The sequence below is a fragment of the Copadichromis virginalis genome, linkage group LG23 (assembly GCF_057382275.1).
Source record: "Copadichromis virginalis isolate Kocher_CV1m ecotype Utaka linkage group LG23, C_Virginalis_male_GT1.1, whole genome shotgun sequence".
Taxonomy (NCBI): Eukaryota; Metazoa; Chordata; class Actinopteri; order Cichliformes; family Cichlidae; genus Copadichromis; species Copadichromis virginalis.
In genome coordinates, this window is record NC_140639.1 from 53,355,238 (window position 1) to 53,380,745 (window position 25,508).

The 25,508-nt window shown below is 45.2% G+C and overlaps 2 protein-coding genes across 3 annotated transcripts in view; both read right to left on the bottom strand.

The window, feature by feature from the left end:
• Nucleotides 1-283: 283 nt before the first annotated feature.
• Nucleotides 284-10,512, bottom strand: slx9 (SLX9 ribosome biogenesis factor). Its single transcript, XM_085448853.1, has 7 exons — nucleotides 9,991-10,512; nucleotides 9,334-9,454; nucleotides 7,622-7,654; nucleotides 4,039-4,107; nucleotides 1,968-2,142; nucleotides 648-713; nucleotides 284-555 (listed from the first exon to the last, which is right to left on the bottom strand). Exons 1-7 carry the CDS (start codon nucleotides 10,159-10,161, stop codon nucleotides 429-431), a joined length of 762 nt encoding a protein of 253 aa, XP_085304979.1. The 5' UTR covers nucleotides 10,162-10,512; the 3' UTR covers nucleotides 284-428.
• Nucleotides 10,513-16,976: 6,464 nt separating this feature from the next.
• Nucleotides 16,977-25,508, bottom strand: part of plcd4a (phospholipase C, delta 4a) — a 59,276-nt gene continuing 50,744 nt past the window's right edge. For both annotated transcript variants that reach the window (XM_085450008.1, XM_085450007.1), the window contains 4 exons: nucleotides 19,798-19,976; nucleotides 19,553-19,685; nucleotides 18,944-19,093; nucleotides 16,977-17,243 (listed from right to left, as the gene is read on the bottom strand). In XM_085450008.1, coding sequence (XP_085306134.1) covers nucleotides 17,152-17,243; nucleotides 18,944-19,093; nucleotides 19,553-19,685; nucleotides 19,798-19,976 — 554 coding nt within the window. In that variant the 3' untranslated portion in view covers nucleotides 16,977-17,151. The remainder of the gene's footprint in view (nucleotides 17,244-18,943; nucleotides 19,094-19,552; nucleotides 19,686-19,797; nucleotides 19,977-25,508) is intronic.

The following is a 25,508-nucleotide window of genomic DNA, read 5'->3' on the forward strand; positions in this document are numbered from 1 at the left end:
GGTTTCACACTGTTATTTCATTTGCATCTACAGCGGAGAGTCAGCACGGAGACATGTGCCACATTCCTGGGAACACACCAGGCTGAGAGAAAGGGGAATTATCAGAAGCATCCACATTTCTGTATGTTAGAGGTATGTGCATGTGGTGACAGTCTGAACACTACTGTCAGGCCTTATTCACAGGCAAGCAGCTGAAAGTACACATCCTGGGATGTTATTATTATTTTTAATGAACACAGTGATTAAAGTTTGTGACCTTGTAGGAGAAATGAAACAGAACATGTTGGGTCTGAATGTTGTGATTTATTATTTCAGAGAAACCCTGCTGTGTCACTCACAGGTATCAGGGTTGTTGCTGTTCGCTGACAGTTAGAAATGTTCGTGTGTGGATACTCTTCAGCCTCCCACAGTCCAGCTTTGGGATCTTGCTAAACGCAGCTTTGCTCTTCCTCCTGTCTCATCTTCTTCCTCAGCAGCTCACCGATATCAGCCAAAGGGTTGGTTTTACCTGAGAGCGTCCTTACTGCTTTGCTGAACCTGCTGGTCTCAGTCTCCCTGTAAAAACAATAAAGAAGAGTGGCAGAGGATTTCCACACAGGAGTGTAGTCTGGCTCTCAATCACTGTAAGAAAGAAAGAAAACTCTTACAGCAGTCTGCGTTTCTGTGAGCGTTTCATCTGACTGAAATCTGTGGGCTCTGGTCTCTTCACCGGGCTAAAGGGAGGACATCGGACAGAGACATGGGGACACTTTAACACATCAAGAACAGTGGACAGTTTCTTCTAATGGTGTATCCTACTGGTCTTCCACACAGCAGGGAAACGCTGCGGGGTTTATTTATCAGGCAGTCACTACTTTAATGTTGCTTTGACATCAGTGTGTGGTGGTCACATGACCACAGAGTGTAAATCAAACTAAAGATGTTTTTATCACAGTCTGTGGGAGAAGCTGCTCCTTCAGGTAGCTCCACCCAAACTCTGCAAGACATCTGACGTAGGCCAGGAAAAAGAAATGGAGCTGATGGGCACAGACAGGGACGGACGGGGACAGATGGGGACAGACAGGGACAGTCGGGGACAGGACAGGCACATATGGGGACAGACGAGGACAGACATTGAAGCTCATTTAATTACTAAAGGTTCCCTCTCTCAGACAGACCTGTGGTCATGAGTCAGCTGACTGTACTTAGGAGATATCTGACACTGATCCAAATGAAAGCATCACTTAGTGTTTGCTTTTGATATTCTTCTTCTTATCATTGTTGTTGTTATTACTGAATAGTGTTAAAGTTGAACTTTGACCTAGATGAACCCAGGCCTGATTACTGCTGCTTGAATAACAAATTTACAGTTCAAGGTTTGTTTTTTTGTCACTCATCATGAACACGACAGAACAAAGTGAAGTACAAATTCTCTAAAATACAAAGAAAGTGATTGAGACTAAAGATGTGAAAACCAGCACATCAGTGTTTCTGAGGACTGTGGTGAACCATGGTGACAATGGAAAAAACTGACTGGACTGACGACTCATCCGAGTCCAGCAAAAGATGTAAGTGCAGGCCTGTGTCAGCAGTAAAACAGTGGTGCTCGTGCGATGGTCCATAATTCATTTTGTGTCAGTATAGCAGGCACTGATGGACACGCCTGCGGAAAACAGTTAAGCTTAGAAAATCTCTTTATTATTGAAATAAAACGTCTTATTTTGGCCTGATCAGCCCAAAGTAAGCTCATTTTTCCAACCTCTGCTCATTTCTACTAAAATATTTGGTCATTAAGAAACGGACAGCGAACACAAGTGAGAGCAGCCAGTAGATGAAGCCTCATCAGCCACAAACATGCCATTAGTCCTGATTTGCTGTCTTCAAGGACAAAAGAAACGGGATCACTTTGGGACGCTGCACTTGATAATCAACAACTGTCATGTTGACACTTGATGCCTGGCTTGCTCAGCGGTCACCTTGGCACTTACACTTTGATTTTCCTGCTTTTGCGGCAAGCGACGGGGGCTGTGGAAGCTGGGGAGATGAGCTGAGAGAGATCCGGTAAGGCGTCAGCCAGCGGCCTCATGTCTCCCACTACAGGAGTGGCCTGTCTCCGGACCTCGGCTGCTTGGAGCTCTTTCGCCTGCTTAATGGAGCTGATCTCTGAGAAACAGCAGCGAAATTATTACAGTGAGACATATAGTAACAGGAAATGTCAGTACAAGATGTGAGGTTTCTATATAACATACACTTATTCTTCTTCATTTTATTACTGAAGTTACTGTGATGTGCCGTCGTGGGACAGTTATCAGTGTCATTGTGCTATTGTACCACGTAGGACTGTGCAATGACACCGTTAACTCTCACATGTGAACTTAAACATGTCAAAGTTGATTTAAACTGAGATGTTACATTGAGTAACACACGCAGACAGTGTTTGCAGACTACAGAATAAAGACGAGGGACGGCTGACAACAACAAGCCGAACCTGTGAGCGACGGCGTTCTCAGCCGCTCTGTGATGGCAGCTCTGTGACATCACACATGCAGACCGTTGCACATGAAGAAAGCCTCTGTGGTACTTTAACAGGAGGGTTTTATCCATTTTACTGTCACTTAATTCTTTTCAAACTATTTTCTGGCATCACAGTGAAAATGAGCGGCGTGTCTACCAAAACAATAAGAAGTATTGATCCCAAAGGAACCTTCATGCCAACTAAACTCTCCACAGCTGACGACCAAGTACCAGGATTCATTCTCCTGTCAAACAGCTGAGCCCCAGTGATGTGGAAACAAACCATTAAAGTATGTACTGCATATTACAGGGGCGATCGTGGCTCAAGAGTTGGGAGTTCGCCTTGTAATCAGAAGGTTGCCGGTTCGAGCCCCGGCTTGGACAGTCTTGGTCGTTGTGTCCTTGGGCAAGACACTTCACCCGTTGCCTACTGGTGGTGGTCAGAGGGCCCGGTGGCGCCAGTGTCCGGCAGCCTCGCCTCTGTCAGTGCGCCCCAGGGTGGCTGTGGCTACAATGTAGCTGCCATCGCCAGTGTGTGAATGTGTGTGTGCATGGGTGGATGACTGGATATGTAAAGCACTTCGGGGTCCTTAGGGACTAGTAAAGCGCTATATAAATACAGGCCATTTACCATACTTCTTACTCCCCAAGCATCAGAATTACTTTAAGTTTAGCAATTCCTGGAAATGAATCTTCTTTCCCTAACGTGTCCATTCAAGCTGTACATTTAAAGTGAAAGCTGGATGTCCTTGGCCAGTGGAGCCCAGACTGTAACACTGGGACGATCCACTGTGGAGCTGGTTTAGGGTTTCAGCAGGGCTGAGACATGAAGCCATTAGTAACTAATTATACGCCTGAAGAGGAGACGTGTTGTGTTACTGACGAATTGATTGGCTCATCACAGGGCTACTGTTACAGGCTAATCCCAATTAGCTGAAATGATCACGGAGAGAAGATTCCTAATTGGAAGAAGATGTCGTTTTTAAAACCTTTAATAATCTGTGTTACATGAAAACAACTAAGATCACACAAACACACAGTTTCCAAACACGCGTGTCCACGGTGAGTGGAGTGTGACGGGTTCACCTTCTCCACAGAACGACGCGTCCGACTGTTTTTTCACGAGCTTTGAATTCAGTTCTAGCAGCACTGATGCGACACCTGGACCGTACACAGGTCCCTCTGGACGGCAGATCGAAACCTGCCATTGTTGTTTCTGATGTTTTTGAAGAGTTTGTGGACCACAGTGGGGCTCGAGCACAGAGCGATCAGACACCAGTACCTTCACCTCAGCCTCCCTGCAAACTAACCCTAACTCAGTAATTAAAACAGTGTAATAGTGAAGTGACACTGACAAAAATATTACATTAATAAGAATGAACACAGGTCCCAACGTGGCAGACTCCAGAGTGTGTTTGGACTGTTCACTTAGATGAAAATATGTGTTGGCCTGAGATTTTTGGTAAGAAATGGAGCTGTACGACTGAACCACAGCTGCCAGACTAAATAAGAGCAGGTTACATTGTTGTGTCCATGTGAACTCACTGCTGAGCCACCGCTCCCTCCTCTCCTTCATCTTTTCTTTCTTTGACTGCATTTTCTTGATTTCTGTGCCTGTAGAAACACAAACACACACAAACAGGAATATCAGTCGATATAACAGCACAGTGGGAGGGGCCTATGAGAGGCAGGTTTATGCGACTCATCAAAGATGGCTGCAAACCTTCCTTCGTGAACAGAAAACAAAGCTTCGTGCTGCATAAACCAGCGCTGACACTCCGTGCATGTGTCAGGACCAAAACCCATGCAGGGTTAACCCAACGTAGAAACACAGTTCTTTCCTTTTGGAAATGAAAGAGTGAAGACAAAAGGCTGTAGAGGCTCTGAGCAGTCCTGTCCCTGTAGCTGCAACAGCATCAGAAATATATTGAAGCTTATTGATCCATGCTTTAGCAGCAGCTTCAAACATGCTGTTCTTTGCTCTACGTCCCTTTTTTAAATCATAGCAGTGCCCAGCACTAAAGTAAAAGCTAGGTCAACACTGACCCATGAAGCGCCCACACAGGCAGCTTTACCCAGTCAGTGTGTTCTGGTATACGGTGCACTACTGCTCATATTGGGGTTAATTACATTAGAGATGCAGTATTCTGTCAATATAAACACTTTTAAATAAAATCTACTGACTATATGTTGGTGTTTTAAATTCCATAACAACTCCCTCTTGTTTAACATTAAGGCTGAGTGAGTCCACATTTGTTCTGTGAAGACATGCGGCGAAATACGAAGCAAATTAAAAAAGACGAGGAACCATCATGGAAGGACAGGCCCCTGCATGTATGTACCACCGGCAGATAGAGGAGGTGGCTGATATCCAGAAATCCTACCAGTGGCTGGACAAAGCTGGACTGAAAGACAGCACAGAGGCACTAATCATGGCAGCACAAGAACAAGCTCTGAGTACAGGATCCATAGAGGCTGGGGTCTATCACACCAGGCAAGACCCCAGGTGCAGGCTGTGTAAAGATGCCCCAGAGACAATCCAGCACATAACAGCAGGGTGCAAGATGCTAGCAGGCAAGGCATACATGGAACGCCATAACCAAGTGGCCGGCATAGTGTACAGGAACATCTGTGCCGAGTATAACCTGGAAGTCCCGAGGTCAAAATGGGAGACGCCCCCAAGGGTGGTGGAGAATGACCGAGCTAAGATCCTGTGGGACTTCCAGATACAGACGGACAAAATGGTGGTGGCTAACCAACCGGACATAGTGGTGGTAGACAAACAGAAGAAGACGGCCGTAGTGATCGATGTAGCGGTTCCGAATGACAGCAATATCAGGAAGAAGGAACACGAGAAGCTGGAGAAATACCAAGGGCTCAGAGAAGAGCTCGAGAGGATGTGGAGGGTGAAGGTAACGGTGGTCCCCGTGGTAATCGGAGCACTAGGTGCGGTGACTCCCAAGCTAGGCGAGTGGTTCCAGCAGATCCCGGGAACAACATCGGAGATCTCTGTCCAGAAGAGCGCAGTCCTGGGAACAGCTAAGATACTGCGCAGGACCCTCAAGCTCCCAGGCCTCTGGTAGAGGACCCGAGCTTGAAGGATTGACCGCCCACAGGGGCAAGTGGGGAATTTTTTTATATATTTTATATAACAGGAACTGCCAAGGACTTGTTTAAGCTAGCGATGGGGAGACATGCCTAACTCAACATCTTGTACGTTTGCTCACTTACAAAGAATGAGCTGTCTATCATTTTTATCATGTTTAAATGTAATGGAGAGACAAAATACCAACCAAGGCAACAACAGACAGGCTAAGGAAGAGGCCCATTAAAGGCTCCCCAGTCTCCAAACGTCAATGCTCCAGGACATCTGTGGAGGGAGCTGAAGCATGGAGTTGTTTGTCAAGTGGAGTGGGCCAAAATCCCCCCTGAGATGTGTGCAAACCTGCTGCTCATCCAATAATTATTTACCCCACTGTATGTCAGCCAGTGGTGTTCAGACAGGCATGTTATCTCCACACTGTGAACAGTGCAGACATCCTAGCAGGCCTTTATCTACCAGCACAGCACCAAACAACACAAGTGTTTCAACAGAACAGGCAAAGATAAGCATCTGCCACTGGCTACAACTGTGAGCACAGGTGGAGAAATCCAATCTTTCACAAGTAGGTGGGGGTTTCCAGTGTGTTTGTTAGGCAGGGGGCATGCTTTACCACCACTGTTCCCACTGGGAGCCTCATTTTTCCACTGTCAGATGAAATGGATCTCTGTGATTGAGGTGGGCAGAAGACGAGTTCTCCACCTAACCGTCGTACATCCACCACACCGCACACACTGCAGAGTAAGTGATATCGAACAGCTGAAGGCAAATGAGAAAACAACACCACAGCAGGGAGAGAGAAGACTGGTTCAGCACATCACAGCTTTGCAGCTGCTTTAGACGACTCTAAGTAGTGACGAGCATTTCAACAGTTTCATGGAGGCCTTCATATACACGGAAGAACCAAAACAGGCTCATTAAAGACACTAGGGCTGCCACAAACAATTATTTTGATAGTCGACTAGTCACCGATTATTTTTGCGATTAGTCGACTAATCAGATCATCATCCATTGGACGTACAGCGTACAGCTTATTGCACCAGCAGCATCTGCTCTTATATAACTATCATTAGCTTACAGCTTTAAGTGTTAAGATATGTGCTAACTAAAAATAAAAGACAAGATGGTAGTTTATTAATTTTTAATGAAATTTGCAGATTGTTTCGGTGAAGTTTAATAAACTCCTTGCTTTCTAAAATATAACAGGACACCGGAGTATATTCTCCAGCGTCTCACACTTCTGATAATCAGCTGTCTGCTTGACAGTTTTAGCTGTGCAAAAACTTTAATCTCAGCCAAACCGATTTACTCAGGAACAAATAAAATACTAAAGAAAGCCAAACAATAACATTGTTAAGTTATCTAAGTGACTTATATATCATGTTTAACCTGAGTAGTGAAAGACAGCGGTGGGTTTGAAAAAGATTTGCCAGGAGTCCGGTGTTCTCACGGCTCTAGTGACCTTGCCCCCGGCTAGCTATCGAGCTAGTGGGTAACAGACGTCTCCGAAAACGTCGGAGCGCTTTTGAAAATATGCGGTGTCCTGATAAACTGAGCAGATATTTGAGGTTTACACAGCTACATTCTCCCTGAAAATATGTTAAACGTTTATTTTGTGACCCAGAAAGAATAATAAGAGTAAAGTTAAAACTAACTAGCTGCCGCCATTGTTGACAACTGCGCTGGGCTGCGCTATGAATTCTGGGACACAGCTTCTTCTTCTTCGGGGTTTAACGGCAGCTGGCATCCTTGTACATGCAGTGCTGCCATCTTCTGTTTCAGTCCGTTATTACACTCTTAAATCCTGCTACTTATTCCTGCATCCTTTGTGATCTTACTAAGCTTCAAACGATGCGTCGACTATTAAATTAGTCGTCGACGATTTTAATAGTCGACATAATCGTGACTAGTCGACTAATCGTGGCAGCCCTAAAAGACACACACAATTATGCTGTTTTTCTGCCTCTGTACAGTTCAAACTTGAAACTGCTCTATTCTCAAATTACAGAGATTCTGAAGTCTTCTTACCTGTTGTTGCTTTTTCTCTGTTGTTCTCAAATGCTGAAATAAAATCAAAACACTGAGTGAAAACCAGCATTTACACTCCGGGGCCTGAGCACATAAACCTAAGATTAACTGCAACTGGCTTCACAGCTGAGCAAGAGAGACACTCAGTCAGCTCAACAACTTGACTGAATTTCATTTTATTTCTAAATCACATCAACAGTTTACAGAGATTCAAGCATAGTTTGTTCCTGTCACACCATTTTTTAAAATTTTGTACATTTCTTAAGTAACCATATCGAGCAGCTCTGTTAGGTCCCAAACACAAAATATTTCTCTCATCAGCATTTTAATAACACTCATTTTAATAAGTCAGACACAAGGGGTGGGCGATAGAAACGATATAAATTTGGCCAACGATGGAGATTTTGACTATATCGCTCTATCGCGATAGCGCATGTTGATGATGTCATCAAGCTGCGCCTGTTTTGGTCAAAGCATGGCAGCGGCTAAAACCATTATCATCTGCAAATGATGGCGACCGACAGTCACAGCAAAGAGATGAAGCACTTTTGAAATATGGGGGAAGTCAAAAACTGCGCTTCCTCCACTTCCGTAACATTGATTCATTAATGTTGAATTCTCTGCAGCTGCTCTGTTCCCATGTTGTTACTGTATATTAATAACTAACCTCGTATTGTGGATGAATGATCTCAGTTGTTCTCCTGACTGAAGTTTGGCCCGTGTACAGCATCCTGCTATGCGACTGCATTTGTCCCTGACCACCAGAATCCCTCACGTTAACTTTTATCGAGTGGAAAAAGTTGGTGTTCATCCTCCAGCTTCACTGTGCTAATGTTATGCTAACATAGCTGTGTCACTAGTAATCACGTAGCACAACATTATATACCAGCTAGCCAAACTTCAGTAACGCTACAAACATCACTGCTGTTTATTTTTCTGTCTTCATTTATGTTGGAAGTGATAGCAGAGCTGTACGTTTGAATTAAAAATCTCTCTGTCAGAACACGGTATGAAATGTTTAGGTGGAAACTAGCGAGCTAACTTCCTGTTAACTTCTAACTCCGTTAAATGTCATAAATTCTGTTTTCATGGATGTTAAACTTAATTATTAGACCTGGTAAAGCAGCAACGCTGATGATTTAATTAAAGATGAAAGAATTTAGAGAGTTTTTAACTCTCAGTGTTCGTTTGACTTTGGGACCTGAACTGACGGAGTTTTGGACCCAGATTACTTCGCGAAGCTCCTCACTACGGCAGCCGTAATGCTCTGACATCCATCAAGCAGTGCGACTTACCAAAGTGTGCCTTATAGTGTGAAAAATACGTTATACAGAAGAAAAGAGTATATCCTGATATATATCGTTACCGCACATGCTTCAAATTATATCGCAATATGAATTTTAGGCCATATCGCCCAGCCCTATCAGACACCTTACAAATGTCACTGATATAAATAAATAATGAATCGTTTTCATTTAACTGTAGCAGTTTACCCGATTAGGAATACATTTTCTGAATTATTTACATGTAGGTTAAGACTCAGGCACAGAAGCAAAGGACACAGAGCTTTGTGTGCTTCAGTGCAGCTTTAGACCTGAGCCACACTTATACCGTCTTTACAGTTGATACCTTAATTTGCTTCACTGACCTCTGTGGGTCATAATACAATAATCAAATAAGCCATCACACTGACATGGACAAACGTCTCTTACCTTTCGTGACAGGTGTGGGCACATCTGGAGCTTCATCAAACTTGAGTGTCTGTACCAGAGCTTCAGGAGAGATCTTGGTGCCAGCAAAAACACTGGAGGGGAAGGATGCCAACGCAGGCGCCTGCAAGGGTTTGAAAGTGCATCTATAACTCAAAGACTTCTATCCACCACATTTGTGCTAGAATGGAGCCTAATGTGTGATTCTGTCTGTCTCTAAGTGTAATGGTCTCGAGCTGGTAATTAGTTACTCAGTAATTCAGTAATTACTTCCTCCAAACCATCAACGTGTCTTTTAGACCCATTCCTACAAAACTGCTCAAAGAAGTCCTGCCATTAATTAATTCTTCGATCTTAAATATGATCAACCTATCTCTAATAATCAGCTATGTACCACAGGCCTTCAAGCTGGCTGTAGTTAAACCTTTACTCAAAAAGCATCTCTAGACCCAGCAGTCTCAGCTAATTATAGGCCAATCTCCAACCTTCCTTTATATCAAACATCCTTGAAAGAGTCAACCAGCTAACAGATCATCTGCAGAGGAATGGCTTATATGAAGAGTTTCAGTCAGGTAAAGGTTGATATTGTCACGTCCGTCCCAAGAAAGTGGCAGTGACGGATTTGGACTGTTCGTTATGTCCATGGTTTTAAACACACACCTGTCTGTGAGGCTTGCTCCCCAGTCTTAGATTTGCTGTGAGTAGTTCACCAGGATCCTTCCGTACAGTAGAAGACACCAGTGAGCCGTGCTGCGCGAAGCCGATCGGCCCATCGACCTTTACGGCCTCGTGGTGAAGCTTCTGCCGAACATATTTTATCTTCCCAACCATTTTAATACCGCCGAACCAACTTTAAGTCCACTTCTTACACGAACTCCCTCGTGTTGATATTTCCATTAGAGAGCGTGCAATGTAGGTCAAGTCGTTCAAGCTAACACCGGAAATCGTTCTGTTTTGCCTTCAAAAGTGTTTTCTCTCCTTTGAACATGTTGCCTCAAACAAGGTTTTGGTATTTCCTTAATGGGAAACACGCCGCGTACTTAACTTCCCCCCTGTCATCGCAGCTGCCATCGACGGTGTTAACATTTTAACTGACTTAGAGAGCGTATAAGAAGCTTGAACATATTTTACTTTGGTAATAACTACCGGAAGTAGTTATAGTAGTTCTGAGGCGACTGGTGTACCAGCTTAGTGCCTCGGTGTAAAACGAGGAGGAGTGAAAGTTCCTAGTGATACTAATTTCCAAAAGTTGTTCTCCAAAACTTTAATATATATATTGGTATAATTTCCAAAAAAGGTTTAGTACCAAGTTATGTTATTTATTTATTTTTACCTTTTAGAAAATGGGAAAATAATTACTTCCTTAAATTTGCTGAATAACTTGGTTTGATGAAATAAAACAAATAGTAGTTAACATTGCAACTCGAGGAGAGTGCACAAAATATTTATTCTGATACATCTTTTTATATTTTATTTTCTATTTATACAATAGTTGGAAGTAAGCCACAAAGGTAGCCAACCAATTCATATTCACATCATCTGCACATTTAAATTCAGTATGACAAAACATTTATTTATGTGAATCATTTTAGTCTTCTTAAATATAGCTCACGAAACAAGTAAAAGTACAAATGCGTATACGTTACGGACGTCCTATTTAATAATTTGTGCATGACTATTTTGGAATGGTTTGAACTGTGGGTTAAAGGAGAAAGAGATTAGGGACTGAACGCATGTAAGTGTCAATGTGAGCATGTTTAACTGCCTCAGTGATAGACTGGTGTGCTTTCTCTCTATGACAGCAGGACAGGCTCCAGCGCCCCCACAAACCTAAAATAAGATGCAAGATTTAAAAAAGAAAAATAAGCGAATTATTACTGCCCTGAGTCTCTTATTAGAGTTTTCTCAGGATTTATTTGGTTAGAAGCAGGTTTTCCCTGTAAACCTCTGGCTGTTCAGCTCTGCCACTGTCAGGAATAATGATTTTGGACATTGCTTTATGCGAGTTGGCCCTTCATGTAATAAGAGTCAAAAGCATCGATTCAGCGCTATGACTGAAGTGAGTTATTGAGAATAACAAGTAGAGACCAGAAGGGATTTTGCAAACATACTTACACATCATAGTTAAAGTCAGGGTGATATTTCCTCTGGGCCGAACAGAATGCCCCAGACTTGGATTAATAGGTAATAAGATCATCAGCATGCAAGAAAATGAAAGATAAAATAGTTCCATCATTACGTGAAAATGATGTTTATTTGTTGCTGGATTTAGCAATAAAAAATAACCAGTCTTTTCAGCACTAGTGTGCTACACTGTACATTATGTGCCTGTGTAAACAAACACAGACATGGTGAAACACAGCTGGATAATAAGAACTCAAGCAAATCGTCTACAATCATTTTGACTTTTCTGAGAAACTCGTGCAGCTGGATGTGGGGGAAATGCACACAAGCAGCCGTGTTGGGAGGTGTGCTCATGCTTCTTCATTTCCAGCCTCCAGCTGGTTCACAGTGGGACAGTACAAAGCTTTACCAACTCAGTCTAGTCACTTACTGTTGTCAATAGAAAATAAAATAATTCAGCAGGTTTTTTATAATGACTCGTTTACTTTATAAGAAGCATTTCTAACGGGATCAGCTCTGCTATGATTCTGCTGTTATAAAGCTTTTACTTACACAAAGTGTCTTCCTAAACATTTGTATGTTGGCACTGGGGACAAAACATTAAGAACACGCATTTCAGTAATAGGTGTAAAGTAAAATATTCAACTTTACAACATATAATAACATAATAATCAGTTTATCATGAGCAGATGCTCTCTTCAGCTTCCACCCGCAGTCAAACACATGCATCCACATTTATGAGTGATTCCAAATCAATGGCAGGTGTGAATGGTTGTCTGTGTGTTAGCCTGGGACATACTGGCCTATGGTGTTATTTTTGTGTTACTACTCTGAGCGCACGTGAAAAGAATTTGCAAGTACAAGTGCTGCGTTTTGAGGAGAAATTTATTTTGAGCGAAGACAAGCTGAGTGAACAAAATTCATTGTTGCGTGCAAAAAATGTATTTCAGTGTTTGCTATTATCCACACACACACACAACAACCTCGCTCAGGTTTTGTATTTGCTCTTGCTTAGAAAAAGAAATATGAACATGCAGATGGATACACAAAAGTATTGCAATGTCTCCAAGTGTCAAGAGCTGAACTGATAAGTATCATTGAGATGCTCAAAGGAAGCCACACAATTAAGAACAAGCCTGGCAGAAGTAGGGGAAATAAATAGTGAGAGATGTATCTAAAGACTCCAGAACAGCTGCCAACACTGAATGACTTCAGGAACTGTAGTCTCAAAGCCAATGATCACCCAAACCCAGCAAAACTGCTGGTTAAGGACAGAAACTGATCGAGTAAAATCAGAATTCACGTCAACACCCACTTGTGTCAATTGGCGGTCTTCTTAAATAAGAAAAGATAATTCTTCTTATTAGGAAAGATTGGATGGAGAACATTTGATGTTTAGAAATCTGATGAAACTTATTAAACCCCCCAAAAACTATTGAGAGTTGAGACCAGGAAGCAGAGATGCAAAACCTCTTTTCAGCTTCTCGCCTCCTGCCATCCCCACAGAGACTGTCTGGGCCCAGACCACCAAAAATGATCACAAACAATCCAAGCATAAAATATCACCACAATTTAGAGAGAGAACAGTATTCAAAACAAACCAATAAAGAAAGTAAGAAAAAAGTTGAAAACACAGGAGCACCTGAACCAGGCTGCAGGCCGGCTGACTCGGGCTTATGACACCCCGTGGGAACCAAAGACTGAAGCAGTTAAATGTGGACAATTAAACATCATGTCTCTGTCTTCTGATGACCTGTTAGTGAATGATTGATGTATTCTGCCTCACAGAGACCTGGTTACACCAGGATGAATCAGTTAAAGCACATATGCTGTAAAAGGAGGAGGAGCAGCAGTCTTTCAAACCTACGTATAGATTTACCAAAACATCCATCCATCCATCCATCCATCTTCATCCGCTTTGTCCGGGGCCGGGTCGCGGGGGCAGCAGCCTAAGCAAAGAGGCCCAGACCTCCCTCTCCCCAGCCACCTCCTCCAGCTTATCCGGGGGAATACCAAGGCGTTCCCAGGCCAGCCGAGAGATATAATCTCTCCAGCGTGTCCTGGGTCTGCCCCGGGGCCTCCTCCCGGTGGGACATGCCTGGAACACCTCACCCAGGAGGCGCCCAGGGGGCATCCTTGTCAGATGCCCGAACCACCTCAGCTGGCTCCTTTCGATGTGGAGCAGCAGCTGCTCTACTCTGAGCCCCTCCCGGATGGCCGAACTTCTCACCCTATCTCTAAGGGAGAGGCCAGCCACCCTTCGGAGGAAGCTCATTTCTGCCGTTTGTATCCGCGATCTCGTTCTTTCGGTCATTACCCACAGCTCGTGGCCATAGGTGAGGGTAGGGACGTAGATCGACCGGTAAATTGAGAGCTTCGCTTTTACACTCAGCTCCCTCTTCACCACGACGGACCGGTGCAGCGTCCGCATTACTGCAGCTGCAGCCCCAATCCGTCTGTCGATCTCCGGCTCCCTTCTCCCATCACTCGCGAACAAGACCCCGAGATACTTGAACTCCTCCACTTGGGGCAGGAACTCATCCCCGACCCGGAGTGGGCACTCCACCCTTTTCCGGCTGAGAACCATGGCCTCAGATTTGGAGGTGCTGATCCTCATTCCCGCTGCTTCACACTCGGCTGCGAACCGTTCCAGTGCGAGCTGGAGGCCCTCACCCGATGAAGCCAACAGAACCACATCATCTGCAAAAATCAGAGATGAGATTCTGAGGCCACCAAAGCGAAAGCCCTCCGCCACTTGGCTGCGCCTAGAAATCCTGTCCATAAAAATTATGAACAGAACCGGAGACAAAGGGCAGCCCTGGCGGAGCCCATCACCCACCGGGAACGAGTCCGACTTATTGCCGGCAATGCGAACCAAGCTCTTGCAACGGTTGTATAGGGATCGAATGGCCCGTAGCAATGGGCCAGACACCCCATACTCCCGCAACACCTCACACAGGACACCCCGAGGGACACGGTCGAATGCCTTCTCCAAGTCCACAAAACACATGTAGACTGGTTGGGCAAACTCCCATGCACCCTCAAGTATCCTCGAGAGGATAAAGAGCTGGTCCAGTGTTCCGCGACCAGGACGAAAACCGCATTGTTCCTCCTGTATCCGAGGTTCGACTAACGGACGAACTCTCCTTTCCAGCACCCTGGCATAGACTTTCCCAGGGAGGCTGAGGAGTGTGATCCCCCTGTAGTTGGAACACACCCTCCGGTCCCCTTTCTTAAAGATGGGGACCACCACCCCGGTCTGCCAGTCCACAGGTACTGCCCCTGATCTCCACGCAACATTGCAGAGGCGTGTCAACCAGGACAGCCCTACAACGTCCAGAGCCTTCAGGAACTCGGGGCGGACCTCATCAACACCAGGGTCTCTGCCACCAAGGAGTTGTTTAACTGCCTCAGTGACCTCGCCCCCGGAAATTGGCGGGTCATTCCCCTCATCCCCAGACTCTGCTTCCTCCTCGGAAGACGTGTCAGTGGGATTAAGGAGGTCCTCGAAGTATTCCTTCCACCGCCTGACAATTTTCTCAGTCGAAGTCAGCAGCGCTCCGCCAGCACTATACACAGTGCAGGTAGAGCACCGCTTTCCCCTCCTGAGACGTCTGACGGTTTGCCAGAATCTCTTCGAGGCAGTCCGAAAGTCTTTTTCCATGGCCTCTCCGAACTCCTCCCACACCCGAGTTTTTGCTTCAGCCACTGCCCGAGCCGCATTCCGCTTGGCCTGTCGATACCTGTCAGCTGCCTCCGGAGTCCCACAGGCTAACCAAGCCCGATAGGACTCCTTCTTCAGCCTGGTGGCTCCCTTCACCTCTGGTGATTTACCAAAACAGTCATTTGAAAGTGTGACAGACAGAGCAGCTGGTTAAACTCTGTTCCCACAGAGGTGGATTATATTGGTCATAGTGTTACATCCTCACTGCACACGACCCTGCACATTGTTGCCCGTCTGGAAAGAAAAGCCTCCGTTCAGAAGTGCTTGACTCCCTGTTCACAAATGTGCACCTTTAAAAACGTAACCTGTAAGCTGGAGAAGAAATGGTGCTGGACTAACCCAGAAGATCTTCATTTAGCCAGGAAAGAGTTTCTTCATCTATAAAAGAGGTCTAGGGTGGTGTGGGGTGCTGGTGGATGCTGCAGGGGAGTCTGGGGCCTTGGTGTTCAGGGTTACCCGTTTCCTGGTTGATTCCCTCCCTCCATGGGAGTGATCTACCTCTCGGTCTCAAATATCTTTGTGTGTTCTTGTGTCATTCGTTTGTGTGTGTGTGTGTGTGTGTGTGTGTGTGTGAGACTATGCCTGGGTGGTCGTTTAGTGTGGGGAGGTCGTCCCTCCCTATTTCTCTCCCTGTAGGAGCTGGGTGACTGCAGCTCAGGAGCAGAGAGTGATTCTCTCGCCGCTGCCTCCCAAAGGATCCTCGATGACCCTGATCCTTTGTTTACTTGTGCTGCAATATGCCGAGGCTGCCGGGGGCTTCCCATGATGCACTTCTTCATCAGCCTCTTTTCACTCTGTGTTTATACACCACTTTGTATTCAGTCATTATTAAACTCTAGCTCTGCTTCACACTGTGTCTTCCTGCGCTCCCCCCAGACCGGTCAGGGCAGATGGCTGTCCCTCCCTCACTCTTCCTCCTGTTAAAAGTTCTTTCCATTCTTCTTTGGTGCAATGACTGACCAAAGAAGAATGGGCTGGGATTACTCAGGAGATGTGTGTGAGACACAACAAATACCTGCAGATACCTGTTATCAGCAATAAGCAAACTTGATTTTATTTTTGTGAACTAATTTTGTTTCTGTGTGCAAAGTAAAACGATACAGTAACAAAAATATAACTATGGTAAAATAACAGCAGTAGGAAAATAATCGTTAAAATAATATAAAAAATGAAATTTTCAAAGGGGGGCGAATAATTTTGTCCTGATCTTTGACCAGAGTTAAACCTGAGGACTGGAGAGTAGTCATGATTGTCTAAGTAAAAATCTACAGTGCACTGATAGAAAGGAGCACATTCACCTGTACAGCAGGTGCACACAGTCCACCCAACAGGAGCAGTAATGTTGGGCAGGGAGCAAAGAAGAAATATGCACATTTACTTACTAACCCTACGACCCACACTGGGCAGTGTATCAGTGATGTCAAATAAGACAACAAATACAAATGGTTCTATGATTTGGACGTATTCTCTCATCTCATCAAAGCACGAGTACAATAACTGCAGCTATAAAGTGAAGCCATCATATTATCCATGATTCCTTTCATATCAACTATTTTATAATGTGGTCAACATCATTACATGAACGTAGGACCATTTAAAGTTGAACTGGAAATGTTTCCTCCAGTGAAGGATCAAAAACAAACAGTACAACAGTACTATTACATCAAAATAGTTCTGATCCACCACTGAAACTATGATTTCTCATGATATCGATGTTTATATTTGTTCATAGAAAAAAATTCTGCACAAAATCGATATTTTGAGATTTTTTTTTATTTCAAACATTAAAAGTATGACAGAGTAAGAATAATGCAAAAATCCTGTAACTTCATATTTTTCTCATCATGAATGTTTTGACATTTTGTGCAGCTTCATTAAATAAAGTGATTGTTAAAAAAATGATCTGAATGTAACAGGATCAGGTGGGAACTGTTTTCAGATTAATGTTATAGTATGAAGAAAGAATCCCACAGCTATTCCAGATGTTTGATCCTGAGGTAAACAAATAAGGAGGAGGGAGGTATACTGGTCCCATCTTTGGATAACAGGTGAATGTGTCGATAACCTAAGAACACAAGAGGAAACAATTAGGAGGCAACGAGGTATATTTATACACGCCAACAGATGAGAGACAAAATACTGCAAATGTCATGTTATGGTTCTACTAGTGAGGGTTTTCACCACATCTTTCAGACTCTTATTGTATAATGGAAAATAAACTGGTTCCCAGTAGTCCAGTTCCTTGGAATCGTTGGTCTGCCTGCCTATTGATCCCACTTATCTGTTCCACTCTCACTACAATCAGCTGATTTGTGTGTCAGAGGAGGAAAATAGTGGTGCAGTGTACAGTGTGGATATGGAAATTACTTATTATTGCACAAAAGGACGAGAGCACGATGGTAAAGTGCAAACTGCATCCAGGACAGAAAGAAATGCGTTATGTTGCTAACACAATCTTCTCTTTGCAAGCATCTGCACAGCATGCTAACACTAGGTTAGCTTTAACATCAGTCTGGGTTCTTGGCTCAGTGAATGGCGACTCCAACCCAGCAGCCAGATCCTAAACTTCAACAGGTAACAAAAGCAGTGATGAGCCGTCAGGCTAAATACTAAGAGAAAGATCACATGTGTGTCCTCACACGTAGGGATGTGTGTATGTGGTGTGTAACTGTAGCCTCAGGTTCACATTGTTAAATGCTAATTATGAGACATTTCAGGTTATTTTATAGAGAAACGCCAAAGTAGCAGTTCAACATTGTTTTCTTCTCTAATTAATTAATGTACTCCATTACAAATGTAATGTGTGTGTAATGTGTGTAATATATGACCGCTTCTGAATAATGACCGCAACACTGATCACAAACAGTAAGTTTGCATAAAGAATATAATGTGTTTGATGCTTCTTAGCAATGGTGATGACTCTCAAAGAGGAGCACATGAAAACCCAATGAGAACATGGGGGGGGGGGGGGGTTGTATCCTGATAAGTCTAATTGTTGAATGTTGCCATTGTGTTTCTTAAATTTGTACAGCGTTAGTTCAAGCAGTAGGATCAAAGCCATTCCTTTGATCCTGACCACCTCTCCAACCATTCTGTGCTGGGGAGGTTTTATTGTAGATACATCCTATCTGAAAGATCTGTTTCTTTTGATGTAAGCTTCCAGGGTTTACGACCCTTTGGTCAGCAGAAGGTCTGACACACACACACACACACACACACACACACACACACACACACATTCTCACATAACACACACACACACACACACACACACACACACACACATTCTCACATAACACACACACACACACACACATTCTCACATAACACACACACACACACACACACACACACACACACACACACACATTCTTACAGAAGTTCACACATATACATACAAATGCTTTGTCTCAGAACCAAGGGGGCGTGGCTTTGTTCTGACATGTTTTGTGTGAACTGTGTCTCAATAAAAAGGGCAGCGAGGGAGGTCGTGGTCGAGGTCATTTTCGTGGTGGACACAGATGAGGCCTCCCTTGCGCAAGTGTTTGATCGATCGACTGTCTTGTTTTCTTCATGATGAATAAGTCTCTAGAATTAGCGGGGCTTGTGGAAACACAGACCCAACATAGCCTTGTAGGGTCTAGCTCACAATATTAACCACCTTGAGGCAACTGTTGTTGTGATTTGGCGCTATACAAATAAAAATTTGTTTTAAATGTTAATGTGAATATGAAGACAAAGTTTAAAGAAGAAACTGATCCGTACCTTGCTGCATGCAGCTCAGAGGGAGTGTGTACTGGCCCACAAAGTCATTCTTAGATGTCTTGTCATAGTCTTCCACTACAAAGCGCACCATGGCCAGCTCAGGCGTGTGAATGGTGAAATGCAGAGTGTCATACCACATGGGGTTAAACCCTGTGAAAAGGATGAACTGCTCAGCACCAGCGCTCAGACAGGGTCTAATATATCACATTTAAAATGGTTTCTGATGAAGCTTAAACATAAGTGCAGTAAAGAAGGCCTGTAATCACTCATCTACCTGCTTTCCTGTTCTTTACATGACTACTGCTGTACCACGCTGTCAGTGTCAATGCTGACATCATTACTAGTCTAATCTGAGCCAATCAGCCTCCGCTTTGCACGGTTTAAATCTGTGCTCTCCGTCATTCTCCCTTTAAGACCCACCTCTTCCCCATCTCCACCTCAGACACCTCAGCCAGAGCTCCTGGGGGGTCCGGTCCTAAACCTACCACGGCTGGGTTTCCATTCTGCCACGATGGGTAATCGCAGTCTAACTTTTCTATCTCTATAAATGATGTCCAATTCTTCCAAGTGATCTCTCCTTATCAAACTGAAGTCAGTGTGAGTATGTACCGTTGTTCTCAATATATCTCGTCTCTTGCTTGGCCTGGTCCATAGGAACTCCATGGACCTCCACTCTGACCAGAGGATCCACTATAGAGTCTTCTTTGATGTTGACTTTGGGTAACTGCTGACCACTGATCACCTTCATTACATTTAATGAAAACACACATTTTGTTCAGCGTGGTAAAGACGTCACTTTTAAAGAGATCCATCGATTTTTTAATGAAAATATATATAAAAAATCTCTCTTTCACCTGTACGGTGAGGACAACAGGATGGTAGTGATCCCGTTTCTGAGGCATCTCAGGGTCAAACCTTACGTCCGCCTCTCTCATGAAGCTGGGCTTCAACACATAGCCACAGCAGCCGTTCTGACTAAAAAGTCCATCGTTCACATCCATCCCCTCCCCTGCTGTCTGGAAGTTTAAAGCAACTGAGTGGAAGAGGAGAAAAATCATTTTTTGTGGGGATTTTGGGGAAATGTTTGGGTCTGTTCAGTTCTGATTAAGTGCATGATGTGCTGGGCCACTTGGCATTTTGTTGTTTTATTATTAAAGCTGCACAGATTTTAGCTTCAGCCAGGATCATTCAGTATAATAAGTGGTGACATTATGTGGACAGATATTATTTATGTTTTATTTGAAGGAAAAATATTTGTTTCATCTTAAAGTAATTTTAATTTTCCTTTCTGGATCTCCTTCCTCATCTGTCACTGACATTTGAATTTAAATGAATAAAAAGTGTTTTACGAAAGTCTCCTTACATTTGTATCAGTTTCTTCCTGGGACGCCTAACTGTCACGTTTTGTTTGTCAGCAGGCTTAGTTGTGAATTTAATTATATTAATATAATATAATTATATTAATTATGAAAAAACTGAACAAAAATGTGAAATAAATAATTATTATATCCAAGCATATTTGTTAGAACTCAGAAAATCATAGTTTTGTGTAAATAATAATAATAATAATAATAATTCAATACAATTATTTGTTGGTGTCAAAGAAAAACACAATAAGATAAATAAAGGGTTCATTTTGCAAAGCTGAGTTTCTACTATGGAAACTTAATGACCATTGACGCACAAACAATACTTTAGACTGTGCTGAGCCTGCTGACCAACCCTGTTTCTAACCCTTCAAACACGTCATCAGTACGTCATTATAAAAAGCTGAAAAAGAGCATCTTTGTAAATGTACACACAGAACTCAGATTGTTAGGATGCCTGGGTCGTTGACCCAGGGTATTTGAGTTTATTATATTATTTATACTTTTTAGTCTTTGGTTTCTTTGAGTTCTGTCTTATGGTTTATGTCTCTGTCTTCTCTAGTTGCTCTGTCTCCCCTATCACCTGTATCCCCTTGTCTAGTTCGCGTCTCTATGTATCCTTAGTTCCTATATCCCCGTGTTCAGTCAGTGTTTGTGTCTGCCCTGGTCCCACGTCTCTGTTCCCTCTGTAGTGCCTGCATGTGAGTCTGTGTTATGTGTTTCCTGTTTTACTTTGAAGGCCTCTGTCTTATCTCAGTGTGTTCAGTTTACGCTTCCTTTTGTCTCGTCAGTTCTGATTTGCCCCAGCTGTGTTTCCCTCCTGTTACTCATTCCCTGATTGCTCCTTCTGTGTATTTAAGCCCTGTGTTTCTCTGTGTCTGTGTCGCGATCTACCGTTTATTTTGCTGTGTGTTTTGTCAATCCGCTGGTGTTAGTTTATTTTTGACCTTTTTCCCCAGTTATGTTATGTTTGAGTTCAGCATTAAAGCTGTTTTGGTTTAAGTTCTGTCTCCGGAGTCTTTCCAGAGACAAAGAGGAGTTGAAAAGGGTGCAGAGAGAGCTGAGGGGACTGATAAGGAATGGGAAGGAGAGCTACAGGCAGAAGATGGAGAACCAGCTTCAGCAAAACAACGTTGGTGAAGTCTGGAGAGGCCTCAGAACCATCTCAGGCCACAAACAGCAGAACTCTCTGCCTGGGAGGGATGTGAGCTGGGCAAATGAACTGAATCATTTCTTCAACAGATTTGACTCAGCCATGAGGCAGTCTGCAACATCGGCTGCAGACTCACCCACCCCCACTGCTGCTGTTCCACCTCAGACACTTCACACCTCCTCTATTCACCCTGCTCACTCCCCCCCACCCCCAACAACAGCATCCAATACACACTCAACACAAGGCTCCAGCCTGTCTCTCTCAACCACCCAGGTTAGGAGGGAACTGAGGAGGATTAATGGCAAGAAGGCAGCGGGTCCAGATGGCATCAGCTCGAGGGTCGTCAGGTCCTGCGCGGACCAACTGTGTGGGGTGATGGAGCACCTCTTCAACCTGAGCCTGAGGTTGGGAAGAGTTCCACAGCTCTGGAAAACCTCCTGTGTTGTACCAGTGCCAAAGACTTCACGCCCCAAGGACCTCAACAGCTACAGGCCGGTGGCTCTGACATCCCACCTGATGAAGACCCTGGAGCGGTTGGTCCTGGCTCAGCTTCGGCGCCTAATAAGCTCATCACTGGACCCACTTCAGTTTGCCTACCAGCCTGGCATTGGAGCGGATGATGCCGTCATTCACCTCCTACATCGTTCCCTCGCTCACCTGGAGACCGCTGGAAGCACTGTGAGAATCATGTTCTTTGATTTCTCCAGTGCCTTCAACACCATTCTTCCCTCGGTTCTAAAGGACAAGCTGGAGAACTCTGGAGTGGACCATCACCTCACTACCTGGATCCTGGACTACCTCACCGACCGACCACAGTATGTGAGGACTCAGGGCTGTGTGTCGGACAGGGTCGTCTGCAGTACGGGGCCCCACAGGGAACGGTTCTGGCTCCGTTCCTCTTCACCATCTACACTGCAGACTTCTCCCACAATTCCACCCAGTGCTTCCTGCAGAAGTTCTCTGATGACTCTGCAATAGTCGGCCTCATCACTGATGGGGACGACAAGGAGTACAGAGGTCTGACCCAAGACTTTGTGGACTGGTGCCAGCTGAACTACCTCCAGATCAACGCCAGTAAAACCAAGGAACTGGTGGTAGACTTCCGCAGGCACAAGCATTCTCCACTGCAACCACTGAACATCCAAGGTATGGACATTGAGGCTGTGGACAGCTACAGGTACCTTGGTGTTCATCTGAACAATAGACTGGACTGGACTCATTACTCAGACGCCCTCTACAGGAAAGGGCAGAGCAGGCTGTACCTGCTGCGGAGACTCAGGTCGTTTGGAGTGGAGGGCCCACTCCTGAAGAAATTCTATGACTCTGTTGTGGCTTCTGCTATCTTTTATGGTGTGGTCTGCTGGGGCGGCAGCATCTCTGCTGGGGACAGGAAGAGACTGAACAGGGTGATCCGAAGGGCCAGCTCTGTTCTAGGATGCCCTCTGGACCCAGTGGAGGTGGTGAGTGACAGGAGAACGGCGGCTAAGCTGTCATCCCTGATGGACAACATCTCCCACCCCATGCAGCAGACTGTGACAGCACTGAGCAGCTCCTTCAGTGGGAGACTGCGGCACCCACGGTGTGGGACGGAGAGATTTCGCAGGTCTTTCCTCCCCACTGCTGTCAGACTCCATAATAAAGACTTTAACTGATCAAACACACACATCCATACATATGCAATAATACTAAGTGCAATAATCCTTTCTGTCATCGTTGTATTTTTACTCAGTTGTATATAGTATTTGTATTTGTATTCTATTTTTATCTTATTGTATATTTATTTTATTTTATTCTACTGTATATAGTATTTTATTTTATTCTATTCTGTACAGTTGTGTACTGTATTTATTCTTATTGTATTCTAATTTTTGCCTCATAACTTTTGCACTGTCCACTTCCTGCTGTGACAAAACAAATTTCCCACGTGTGGGACTAATAAATCTTATCTTATCTTATCTTGGGTCCTATTCCTGTCTGCACACAGCCACACCTAACAGAAGATCGCGACCAGAACATGGACCCTGCAGACTCCTTTTTCTCAGAGTTCAGCGGCGAGATGGAGCGGCTGGTGAGCCTGCTCGACCGCATCGCCCAGTCCTCGGATTTAAGGACCATGGCAGTGGGGCTGAGCGCGGTGGAGGTCATCATTCGGCATAATCCCCGGCTTAGGCAGTTTGCTAAGGACACTGAGTTGGGGAACACCATAACTGCCTGGAGAGAGCAAGTCAGGGCTAGTGAGCTTGCTCTCTCCCTCACTACATCTTCCCCACCGCTGCCGCAGGGCAACGCACACTCTGCCTCATCGCCACTGCAGGCTTCCTCCCCTTCCTCACGCCAGCCGGGACCTTGTTCGCCTGTCCGTTCGCCTGCCTTTTTCTGGCGGCTGTGTGGTCGGAGGATGAGGAGGAGGTCTCCGTTTCTCCACCGGTTCCTGTTCCCTCGTCTAAAAGGAAGCGACGCCACCGTCGCTCCTCTCCTCGGTCATCCGTTCAGCCTCACGCCACGTGAGCTGGAGGGCCCGGGGAGCCCGTTCAGCCTCACGCCTCGTCAGCTGGAGGGCCCGAGGAGCCCGTTCAGCCTCACGTCTCGTCAGCTGGAGGGCCCGGGGAGCCGGTTCAGCCTCACGTCTCGTCAGCTGGAGGGCCCGGGGAGCCCGTTCAGCCTCACGTCTCGTCAGCTGGAGGGCCCGGGGAGCCGGTTCAGCCTCACGCCTCGTCAGCTGGAGGGCCCGGGGAGCCCGTTCAGCCTCACGCCTCGTCAGCTGGAGGGTCCAAGGGGCCCGTTCAGCCACCTGTCTCCGCTGGAGGGTCCGAGGGGCCCGTTCAGCCACCTGTCTCCGCTGGAGGGTCCGAGGAATCCGGTTGTTCAGTCTGACGTCACTAGCCGTGTCTGGGCCTAAACTCCGCTGCAGGTCCATATATCAAACGATCACTGTGGCATTACTGAGAGTTGAAAAACTGTCTAAAGTCTTTCATCTTTAATAAAATGATCAGCGTTCTGCTCTACCAGGTGTAACAACTGAGTTTAACATCCAGGCATCCATGAAAACGGAATTTATGACATTTAACGGAGTTAGAAGTTAGCAGGAAGTTAGCTCGCTAGCTTCTATTTAAATACAATATAGCATGTCCTGACTGCGGGGTTTTGGAAACAAATTCAAACGTACAGCTCTGCTATCACTTCCAGCATAAATGAAGACAGAAAACTAAACAGCAGTGACGTTTGTAGGGTTACTGAAGTTGGGCTAGCTGGTATATAATGATGTGCTACGTGACCGCTTGCGACACAGCTATGTTAGCATAATATAAACAAGCTAACTGTTTTTCCACTCGATAAAAGTTAACGTGAGTGTTCTCGGTGGTCAGGAACAAATGTAATCGCATGGCAGGATGCTGTAAAAGGACCAAACTTCAGCCAGGAGAACAACTGAGATAATCCATCCACAATACGAGGTTAGTCATTCATATACTGCTGCATGGGCTGGGCTGTAGTTACATCCTAAGGTTTTAAAAACTGAGCTTAAATAAATGATTAGCGGTAATAAAAGCCAAGGGAGGTCAACAGGGACCACTGACTGTTTTAGGAGCTTTTTGAGATCAAATAGAAGAAAATACATAACATTAAACATGTTAACAACACAAAAGCCATATTAAACGCAGACTGCTTTAGGCCCGGAAGTAGGATTCGTCGCGTCATCACTGAACAACCGGATTGCTTCAGCCGTCTCTTCCTGCTGGAGGATCCGAGGGGCCAGTTCAGCCACCTGTCTCTGCTGGAGGGTCCGAGGGGCCCGTTCAGCCACCTGTCGCCGCTGGAGGGTCCGAGGAACCGCTTCAGCCGACTCTTCCTGCTGGAGGATCCGAGGGGCCCGTTCAGCCTCTTGCCTCGTCAGCTGGGGGTCCGGGAGGACCCAGCCAGCACGTCCCAGTGTCTGCTGATGGTTCTGGCGAGGCCGTTCAGCCACCACCGGCTCCTCCGCCTGGTCCGGCCTCAGCCTCTGTAGCTCCGCCTGGTCCGGCCTCCGAGTGTTCAGCTTCGTCTGCTC